This window comes from Toxorhynchites rutilus, chromosome 2, assembly GCF_029784135.1.
Source record: "Toxorhynchites rutilus septentrionalis strain SRP chromosome 2, ASM2978413v1, whole genome shotgun sequence".
Taxonomy (NCBI): domain Eukaryota; kingdom Metazoa; phylum Arthropoda; class Insecta; order Diptera; family Culicidae; genus Toxorhynchites; species Toxorhynchites rutilus.
Window position 1 is genome coordinate 44,203,368 of NC_073745.1, and position 11,285 is coordinate 44,214,652.

At 38.4% G+C, this 11,285-nt stretch overlaps 1 protein-coding gene across 1 annotated transcript; it reads right to left on the reverse strand.

Moving 5' to 3' along the window:
- Positions 1-217: 217 nt before the first annotated feature.
- Positions 218-2,747, reverse strand: LOC129765700 (uncharacterized). Its single transcript, XM_055766117.1, has 2 exons — positions 2,277-2,747; positions 218-2,117 (listed from the first exon to the last, which is right to left on the reverse strand). The coding sequence occupies exon 2, from the start codon at positions 2,054-2,056 to the stop codon at positions 218-220; it is 1,839 nt and encodes a 612-aa protein (XP_055622092.1). The 5' UTR covers positions 2,057-2,117; positions 2,277-2,747.
- Positions 2,748-11,285: the final 8,538 nt, after the last annotated feature.

The window sequence follows — 11,285 nt, forward strand, 5'->3', positions numbered from 1 at the left end:
AAACTGGAACCATCGGAACAAGTGAACATTAGAGTGAACATATGATGTGATGGTTTTGGAATAAAACAAATGTAATCTACTTTGATCTGTTATATTTTTTATCGTATATGATTTCATCATCCTCTCATGGCTGTAACTGTGGAGTATTTTCTTCGATTCTATTAATTTGGTATATTTGAATTCGAAAAAGATTAAAGAAAAGCACTAGAATTTATGATTATTTCGTCTCGAAGAGCGAATAGGTGTTGACTGATTTCCCTGTAACTGGTTCCAGAACAACTGTGATTCTCATGTTTTGAATCGTCAATAAATGTCTTAGGTAATCGTTTGTCAGATTGCACTTTTTCATCGTTGAATAAAATTTCCGATTTGATGTTACTATCTTAAAAGGTTTGAAGCGAAGAAACTGTTTGAAATGTAATGCTGATTCAACTACAGCTAAAATGCCAATTTTCGCAGCTTTGAAACTTTGTTCTTCTGATGAGAGGTATCTATTATAAATTCCCAGTAGATTCGTTTCGTTCTTATTTCTCCTTTGCATCAAAATGCACAATATTTGACATTGCGAATGAACCATTTTAATTTCGAACTCATATCTTAGGTCAATTTTAGATGAACGCTTCCATGTTTGTATTTGTAGATCGCAATCTCGATTTAAAACTTGGTTATCTGGCATCGAAAGATGTTCTAGCAATCGGTCGTTCTTCGAACCAATCTCTGCCTGAAATCCCACGTAGATCTGTCGACCCTTAAATAATCTCCAGTTGAATAATATGAGCTCTTCAGCGAAAAATATGCTTTCGTTGAGATCGATGGTCAAGCCAAAAGCGCCCAACGTGGCCATCACTTTTTCAAGCTTGTGATATCCCTCTTCAATGCTTGCACTAGGGATAATCAGCTCATCGAAAAGCACTACCGCTTCACCGGGATCAAGTTTCTTGGCGACCTCAATGAGAATTTTGTTGAATACGCTTCCTGTGTTGATGAATTCCTTCGGAGCTTTGCAGTACTCGTAGTGACCACAGCTGGTGGAAAACGCAAAATATTTCCTAGATGCTTCCTGAATGGGGATCTGCAAATGACCTCCATTGAAGGTGAGGGTGGTGAAGAAACGAAAATACGGCAATGCGTCCAACAGGGTTTCCACCGAAATAAGATCTACTGGTTCCTGCTCAGCTTTCGAGTTAAGAATGCGAAGATCCAGCAATAGATGTTTATTATGCAGGTACTTGTTATAGAAAGTGGAATGTGATCTGCGGATGATCCCCTTTTTAAGGAGATTCTGAAGACACGAATGATCCACTGGGTTCTCGTTTTTGTGAAATTCATTTGCTTCTGGTGAATCTACATTGATCACGAGCTCGTGCGTCTTTGATGTTCCAATATCATAGCTGCTAACTGAAACTGATGAACGGAATCGGTTGAATATTTTGTACAGTCTTTGTAGAATAGCGTCCGAATTTTTAATCATTATACGAATCAGCTTCTTGGGAATTGATGTCGTTGAGATCACATCATCAACTACAGATATCTCCATTTCATCAGCTATGTTGTCCAGTTCATTCTGAGAATGGATGAATTTTTTCATCTCAAACAATGTCATAAGTTGTTCTAAATCTTGTATAGGTTGTTGTCTTGTTTCAGTGGATAACGAACCATCAATTGTTGATATGATATGTTCCACCAAAGTCTTTTCACTTATTTGATGTTTCCTTGCTTGGAGCACGATATCCGTTAATACCTTCTCAACACTTTCACCTTTTTGAATTTTTCTCTTTGGCACAACTCTTGCAAAACGAATCTCAGTAAAACTTTGTGGAAATCTTTTCTGGATCTCACGCTTAAAATCACTCCAACAAGTAACTTTTGACTCCCCGTTAATCCAAGCTTTTGCAATTCCTTTAAGTTTCCCACGAGCGAAACAATACTTTTGGTCTTCACTGAGTCCACTTGATTGAGCAAATGTTTCAATTCTTATCAACCATTCATTGACTGGTAGAGATTGTCTATCCTCCGGGTCGTAGTCACAACTTCCAACAGTCTTTCCAGTCGACATATTTTTGCGGTTTTCTCACGTACACAACATCTAAAACGCAATGTCCGTTCGCGACGATATCCTGCAATTAAATGATTCACAAAATTCCATGATAATCACCAGCTAATATTGAAGTAAAAAAGTTCATGCTGGCTGAATTATTTTGTTCCAACAACAATGTCTACCCAAAGAAGAAATATACTACTATAAACTTTTCACTATTAATCCATATTGCGGTTACCGATTTCCGTTCTGTGCCATCCGTTTGCTTCCGGCCTGTGGCCACTAGCGATGATGATTGAAAATTGGCACGTTTCGCCGCTGTCGGATTATTGCTTCTCGCCTACGGGGCAACTTTGCCGTTATCGTCAACTGATTGCGGCAGAATAACGACTTCGATCTGGGGAAAACATGCCGGCAGAAGTTTTCCACACTTTTCACTTTGCAGCAAGTTTCTCTCGCTCTCTCCCTTCCGACCAGCGCATACCTCAGTGGAACTGGCTTCCCCCTGATTGGAGTTTTCACTGGTTGAATACCGAAAAGTGAGTTTCACTCTCGCTCTCGCCAGGCCACGCTGTCTCGTCTACGCAGGATATACGCAGCTGAGGGTCGAGATTTACGCCAGCCCCAAGTGCAGTGGGGGCAATAGCCTCCAGCAAGTATAAACTGGGAATTTGTGTTGCTGGAGAGCCGAACGGTGCCTCTGTTGTGGAAATTTGTGCAACATACGTGGTGAATGAAGTTCCTTTGCACATTCCACGCGTTACACTCTCGATTAAGAAGATCGTCTGACTGCTATGATTGGGTTTAAGAAAAATCGTTGAAATATTTTGCCTCAAAAAAAAAGGTCTCTTGCGTACAGGATTTCAGCCCTTGCCTTTCAGCCTATGCTAAACAATAAAAATACAATAGATTCAGAAATAGTAGAGATACTGGATAGCAGTATCATCGGACAAGCCAAACATTTTTTTAGAAAAAATTGTGGCCATTTGAAAAAATAAAATATTTTTGAGCACGTTTTCTACAACGATTCCATTTTCTGACGTGACGTCTTTCTGCAAGGGTGCAGAATTAGAAAATCCGATTTGACGAAATAATGTTAACGTTAATAACTATTTTCTTTAAGAAAGAATTTTGATGATTTGCATACCAACCGAATCGAATCTCGAATTCTCTATGATTTGTGTGATTTGCTATATATTATGATTTCGAAACGGTTTAAATTAACGAAAATTGAAAGAACTTCCATTTTCTCATCCAGTTGTTTTGCTTATTTGCTCATTCTGTTAATAACATTCTACTCATGCATCGGTAGGAAAACTTATATACAACTGCGAATCAAATGCAGCGTTCGAGAGATGAGGGAGGTGGGAGGAAATATTGCGATTTAAGCTCCGACATTTCTCGATAGATCACAGAAATATTTACATCGATTGATAGGAAATATTTCTAAGCATTTTTTACAATTCAGAAAATTATACACTCTTTGGGGCGACCAATTGAACAACTGGAAAATGGCGAGCATTATCTTAATGAAAATCCTTCTTTTTCTTAAATGGCACTTGATGAAAATGTAGCGATAAAGGTATAACATAAAATGACGTGACCCGCGATATCTCCTTTCAATGTCACTCTAGACAGCGAACAGGAATAAGAAAATCTGTTATGGAAGACAAGTTATTACAAAACAATTTTTTTTTATCAATACCTTCAAACATTCACGTTTTCTTACTAAGCGTATGTTCATGAGTCCAATCGCAGAACTGTTCATTGATTGATCCTCTAATCGACCCCGTTGAATTTACCTTTTACTATAAAATTCCTAGTATTTCTACCAAAACTCATCATAATATCATAATATCAGATTATTTTCAGACACAATTCTCGTTCAAGACTTTTCAACCACTTGCAAAAAACACAGCCCTAAATCGAACAATTCCTTCCTCGAGTTCTGCTCTTATCAACACATTCGGCGATACATTTTTATTGGTATAGATAGAAGAAGATATAGGAGTGCGTTTCATCACATTAAAATCCATTTCCAGTTAACAAAGATCAATTTCACTAGCGCAAACATCAAATGGACCAACAGCACTTGTCACTATGTAATTGTAGAACATATGAGAATTTAATTTTCCGAATTTTCCCTTTTTCCTTCAGAGTTTTCTGAAAATTTTCAATTGTCATGTTTGATTGGAATATTTTTGGTTGAAATATGTGTATTTTGTATTTGGAACCACCTCTCCATTCCATTCCATCCCAAATTTGGCTCCATTCGCTTGATTAGTTCTCGAGTTATGCAGAAGTTTGTGTTTGTGTGCCCCCTGTAGTTTGTGTTTCATTTGTATAGCAGCTCCCCCTTAGAGAGGGGGGAGGAGTATCTAACCACCATAGAATCATTTATTGCACCTTAAAACCTCCACTTGCAAATTGGTTCCATTTGCTTGAATAATTCTCGAGTAATGCAGAAATTTGAGTTTCATTTGTATGGCAGCCCCCCCTTGAAGAGGAGGGTGGAGAGTCTAACCACCATAGAAAAATTTATTGCACCCCAGAACCTCCATGTGCCAAATTTCGTTTCATTTGCTTCATTAATCGCCGAGTAATGTAGAAATTTGTGTTTAATTTGTATGGCAGCACCCCCTTAGAGAGGGGGTGGAGTATCTAACCACCATAGAAACATTTATTGTGCCCTAAAACATTCACATGCCAAATTTGGTTTCATTTGCTTGATTAATTCTCGAGTTATGCAGAAATTTGCGTTCTATTTGTATGGCGGCCCCCCTCTTTAGAGAGGGGGGTGGAGAGTCTAACCATCAAAGTAACATTTATTGCACCCTAAAATCTCAATGTGCCTAATTCGGTTTCATTTGCTTGATTAATTTTCGTGTAATGCAGAAATTTGAGTTTCATTTGTATGTAAATTTTTGGAATATATTATGTTCTTCGTTACAAATAAATTTGATGAACGTCCTTTTACGTTTGATATGATACCTAGGACTACCAAAATATGTTAACGGAAGAATTGTCAAACGATCATTGTATTTTACATTTCCCTCCGAAATTATTGCACATCTCATGTTTACGTAGTTCTCGAACCGCGATAGTTCATTCACCTCTAGTATCTAAAATGATGATTTTCCCAGGCTTCTCAGTTTAAATGTACGTTTTAAGGAAACATTCCGGTCTGCACAACGACAAGCGAGTACAAAAATAAGCAAAACCAAAAATACCCCCGACTTCCATGTATTCGCAAATCGGATTCCTCCAGGCACAATAATTTTGAAGTACGTGTTAGGGAAACACAGCTTAGTGGGAAAAAAATACCCCGACTTGCATGTTTTGACAAAGCGGATTCCCTCAGGCACATTGATTTTGAAGTCCGTGTTAGGGAAACACAGCTCGATGGGAACAAAAATATCCCCTACTTACATGTATATTTGGAAAGCGGATTCCCCCAGGTACATCGATTTTGAAGTCTGTGTTGGGGAAACCGTAAATCGGGCCAATCAAAATTTGGCAGTTAGGGCGTTTACATAACGCTTAACATTGTACAGTTATTCAATTGTTTATCTCATGAAAAATAACATTTTATTAATTGTGATAGACGCGGAGAAATTTTTCCTGTCAATTGATGCAAACATCTTCCCGATCTATTAAGGAATGTTCGAGTTATAAGCATTCGAAATACGGGCAGAGTTATCACACGAATTCGCAGAACAAATGTATGGAAAAAAGGAAGTTCTTCCAGTTTTCATGAATTTAAACCAGTTAGAGATTAGCGAATTGTAATGTATAGCATATCAAACAAATCTTAGAGAATTTCCGATTCGATTGGTATGCAAATCATGAGGATTCGTTCACAGTGAAAATAGTTATTAACGTTAACTTTATTTCGTAAAAACGTGGCCAGTTTTCTAATTTGGCACCCTTCCTGAAAGACGTAGTTCTACGTCAAAAAAAAAAATGGATGAGCAGTAAGCGATAGGTCCTAATTTTTTTCAATTTGTATCCCCAATATGTTCCCGAGAGACGAAATCCTATGCTCCCCGCAGTTTTGGCATATAACAGGAGCTCAAACGCTTAATATCGAAAGTGATAAACAGGTCATTTGAATGCAATAAGTTCCTAGTCCTACATTATTAATGCGGTCATGTGTTGGACATCAACATCATGATGCAATAGAGAAATGTATGAGGATGTTTTCATATACTATTTGAAATAAACTTGTTCAGTGGAACTTCACTGTGTTTATGCGCCAGGACATATAAAAATTTAAAAAGGTATGTAATTCGGTTGTTGATGCATATTTATCAATTATATTCTAGTGTAGAGGCACGAGTTTCTGACGTTTTTTCGAGTTCCAAAAGAATGAAACAAAGAATAAAGGGTGTGTCACATCAAATTGCATCACGGAAAAAACGCTGTAGAAATTTAATTTTTAGGAATTATATCTTCAGCTTTCGCTTATAATCAGATAAGAGTGTATAGATCACGTTGGCCATGCTTCACTGTCAATTTTTCGTAAATTTTGAAAAATGTCGTCGAACGAAAAAGAGCGTCGTGAATTAATCCTGTGCACTCATTTCGAGAATCCGGAGTTGTCACATCGGGACATTGGTAAGATGCTGGGAATCGTCCAATCCACGGTCAGCAGAGTACTAAAACGATACTTCGAGAACCTAACCATCGACCGGAAGGTGAAGAACGGCAAAAATGGATGCTCCGTCAGTGAAAAAGATCACAAGCGCGTAGTTAAGCAGTTTAGACGTGATCCGAGAAGTTCGGTCCGGGATCCGGGAAATGCTGACCAAAAAAATAAATACCCAAAAATTAGTTTTAGATGCAACCTTCAGCGGCACACAGCAGAACCAGCAGAGAAATTTCAGCGGCTAAAACACACCATTAATTTCTCGATGTTATCACAAACTGAATGAAGGAAAAAACTAAAAGCTACACTTACACTGCACTACATATGCTATGTGTGCATGCGATTGCATCATCCTTTCTTCTCCTCTTCTCCGCTCGTTTTATAGCTCGGGTCGCGATCGTCGCGAACAAGCAGTATTGGCCATTTGTATTCAAAGATCCAGCCAAAATTGTTGTTCCCGTGGTCGAGTGGTTAGCGTCACGCCTAACATGTCACTGCTGAATAATTCAATTTTAGTACTTGTTCAAATAGCTAATAATAGCTAATGTTACATGAATTCAATATATAAATTGATGCGTGCACTAAATAATGATATCAAATGAGAAAAACTCTCATATCAATCGATGTTTATTTTGTTCAGAACAGAAAAAGAGGTTTATTTTATTTGCCCAATATTTTTGATGAAGCACCCATTGTCATGAAAGGAAAGCATTTTTTCCATGTCAACATACCAACACACCACGCGTTGAGTGGTGGTGGTGTGGTGTCCGATTCGCTTCTTCTACTCTACGCACTGCCGGTGCTTGGGGTGAAAATGCAAGAGAAACTGTACACCATGTTCGAATATCATGTGAAACATTGGGATTAAACATCGTATGTCCAAACATACCACGAATACAAACATGTCACATTTTCTAACATAGGTACGAAAAAATCATGTTTGTACTCAAACACAAAACTGTGAACAGCAGCGTGGACATGTTTATTCCGGACGCAGTGTTTTTTGTGAAACATGGAAGACTGGTAGCCATAGAATGATTCCCGTATTGTTGTTGCTGCGCTTTCCATTTGTTACCGTTGAAATACGGAACAATTAGGCGTCACCGTGGTGGATTTTGTTTTTCTTTGTATAAAATCTGTTTTTGGATTGGTGTTTAATATTGTTGTAGTTAGAATTAAATTGAAATTGAAATTGTATTACTAACCCCACTATGGTAAGCCCACTGTGTCACAAGGACGGCGTAACGCCTGGATTATAATTCCCGCCAAGCTGTCACTGTCACTAGTGACAGTGACCGGAACAGGAAGGAAGAAAGGAATAGAAAGGGGGGAGGGAGAAAACGGGAAGGGGAGAGAAAGGAGGTTTGAAGGAGAGCAAAAAGGATGGGCTCGACCATTAATACCAGAGATAGAGAGCGAAATAGACGGAAAAGTTTGAGAAAAATTAGAAGCAAGTGAATAGTGGTGTGGTAAAAAAGGAGTACAACAGGAAGACACCCCCTGATAGCCTTGTACTCTAGGAACGTTCCGGTACACACTCCGCTGCTCTCAGGTGTGACCCCGGAATTCAATCTCTGGCCACACTTGTTCTGGATCTACTGCTAATGGCCTAGAAAGTGTGGAAACCACATCGTCAGGATATCCGACCCAAATACCGCCATTGTGGAGTTTGGCTGAATCACGGAATTTTCCAACACGAGATACCTGGACCTAGAGAAGAACGGCCTGGACAGGTACTGGACGAATCGAGACCAACATTTCGCCTGCCACCAACGAGAACGTTAAAAGGTACGCCACTCCTTCCTCCCCCTCCCAACGACCGACGACGAAGGAGCACATTGGGCTTACTAACCAGATAAATTAATAAAAAAATATATCTTCATTAAATTCCATTTATTATTCATCTCATCAGTCCTTTCTACTGGGGTGGTGTTTAATCCTCCCGAGATCGGAAGTCGACCCTGAGAAAAGAACAGGTGAGCTAGCTGGGCAAAGTAGCGAGCAAAAGGCGACTTTCACATTCAGTGATTAACTCAACGCTACCTAGGGACCGACACGGGACACAACGTGTTGAATGATGGAAATATTGAATTGTCATCCATTCGAAACAAACAGTTGTAAGATTTTATGAGCAATTTGGGTCATAATATCATCAAAACGTGAGTATTTCCAACATTGTTTTGTTTCTTCCGTATGAAGATCATGTTGAACGCAAGTAATGACGACACCATATTTTGTATATCAATCTAATTCGGAACATTTGAAACATGGATGTGGAATTATCGAAGGTAATTTTTTTGTGATTTCCATAATATCCCGAATGTCCTTATTTCATTTTCTATTTTGGTGGAACTCAAACCCACCGTGAAGAATATAATATGATAGTTACACTTGATTACACCCCCAATCTGCACGCAACACAGTCTCAACGCTACGAAATACGCAGTAATGGCTACCGGGTTCAATCCATTCATCTGAACTCGCCGTCATCCAAACACAGGGCAAACACAGTCAACTACGTATGAAATGATCACTACTACTAACGCGCCGCCTTGCGTAAAAAAGACGTTTTCGGTTCAATATTTCTGCTGAACATAACCGATGCAAACGATGGAAAATACACACCACCATTCTTCAGTGTTTGTTCGTAGTTGTCATCGTTTCCCTTTCTGTTTCTTTTTCTATTCCCGACGTCATTAAAATTTGAGAGAGGGCACGAGACCGCGAGAGTACACAGCACCAAAAACCCCGAGCGAGCGTGATGTAAATAAATAAACGAACAAATTCATTCATGATTTCTGTGGATGTGGTGGTATTCTTTCGTTGATATGTGGTTTCTATTCGAGCGTTCATTTGACAACTTGAACCCGGTACATATAGTACAAGTTTGTCTGCTTACGTTTCTAAACCTTCGCTGCATTGGCCGGACATGTGGATGAAATAGCTGCGTACTTTGGTCTTAATGCTGACAAAATTGTGGCCCAGAGCTATGATGGCGCTGCTATAGTGTCCGGAGATAAATCTAATGTGCAAACATTAGTGAAACAACGGTTATTCACTGGATATATTCACTGTCGCGCACACGTATTGAACTTGGTTTTGCTTCACTCTCGAGTTGATATCTCGCTCTTGTGGCATCTGGCAGTCGTCGAAACGCAGCAAAAAATTCCCCCTTATTCTACGCGGTTAATGACGTGAGATGGCTCAAGTGACTGCATTCCCGTAGGCGAATGGCGTGACTATAGTTTGTCACTAGGTGAGATTTGAAGTCGTGTCCTCATTTGTTATCGGCTCGAGCGTGAAATAGGAGCTAAAAAGTGAAGTGGCTTCCAGAATAAAGTAGTAAACTTTGCAATCTCACGTCACTCGCCGCGCAGAATAAAGGGGATTGAAGCAATTTATGGAGACCAAAATACCAAATGTTTGTAAAAATAGTTGATTTAAATTATGCACCTATCAATGTTATACAGGCATCTGTTTTTGTGCGGGTGATAGGGACCGCACAAAAAAATCGTGTTCGCTAAACAATTTGAAAAGAAAAACTTTTTGTTATGTGGTGGATAGGGACCGCATAAAAAAATCCCTCAAGAAAATAACCCAAATCCTAATGATTCCATTCGTGATCAACATTCGATTTCCTTTTTTCACTTTCATAAGCGGCCTACTCACTTGCGCAGATCATAAAATCAACTTTTTACTCCTTTCAATAAGCTCCTACTGACACTTTAAAACAAACAAAACCAAACATGAGAATGGGAATTAGCTGACACAGTCCCTATGTAAAGCGATAGAATACATATCAAAGATAGAAAGAAATTTACCGTTGACTTCATTTTTTCCAAATACCGCACAAAAAAAATCGCACAAAACCTTTACTGTATAGATAAATGTTGAGAAATAAAGATATTAAAATCTGTCATCGTAACTGTTGTTTTTGTTGTTGTTGTTGTTATTTTAATTTTGCAAATGAAATTGAACAGGTAGCTTTGTTGGTCACGCGTCGCCTCTGTCCATACATTCATGGTTCATTGAACAACACTTGAAGAAGAATGTGAATCGAACCTTACAAGTGATAATTTTGCGGGGTAGTAAAGAACAATACCTGTTTAAAGCTAACTTCTAACGATTAGTGCGTGTGTCATGTGTTTTACGAATTTTACGTTTGACGAATTTTATGCCTTCTCGTCTTAGGAGTTGGCAGCAGTAGCAGTAGAGTTGATAGTAGTGAAACGTTGTGGGTGTAAAGATATGGGTCATTAAGCAACTTTGTATACTTGAAATATTCGAAAAAGAATCAGACTACTTTTTGGAAAAAGTCAAATTTATTTTCTAAATTTTTTACAAAAATTTATAACTTAAATACTATAATACTTACAAAATTCTTGCCAAAGGATGAAATGAAAAAATTTTTTTGGAAAAATATGTCACGGACAAAAAACTTAAAAATTAAAAATTAAAATTCATTTTTCTCAAAATCCTTTTTTTTAATTCCCAAAAATATATATATGAATAGCCCTTAAAATTTTCATCAAATCGTCCATAATTGGAAGATGGGCACTTTTACAGGGAAAAAGTTTATTGAACAACAACTTTTTCATG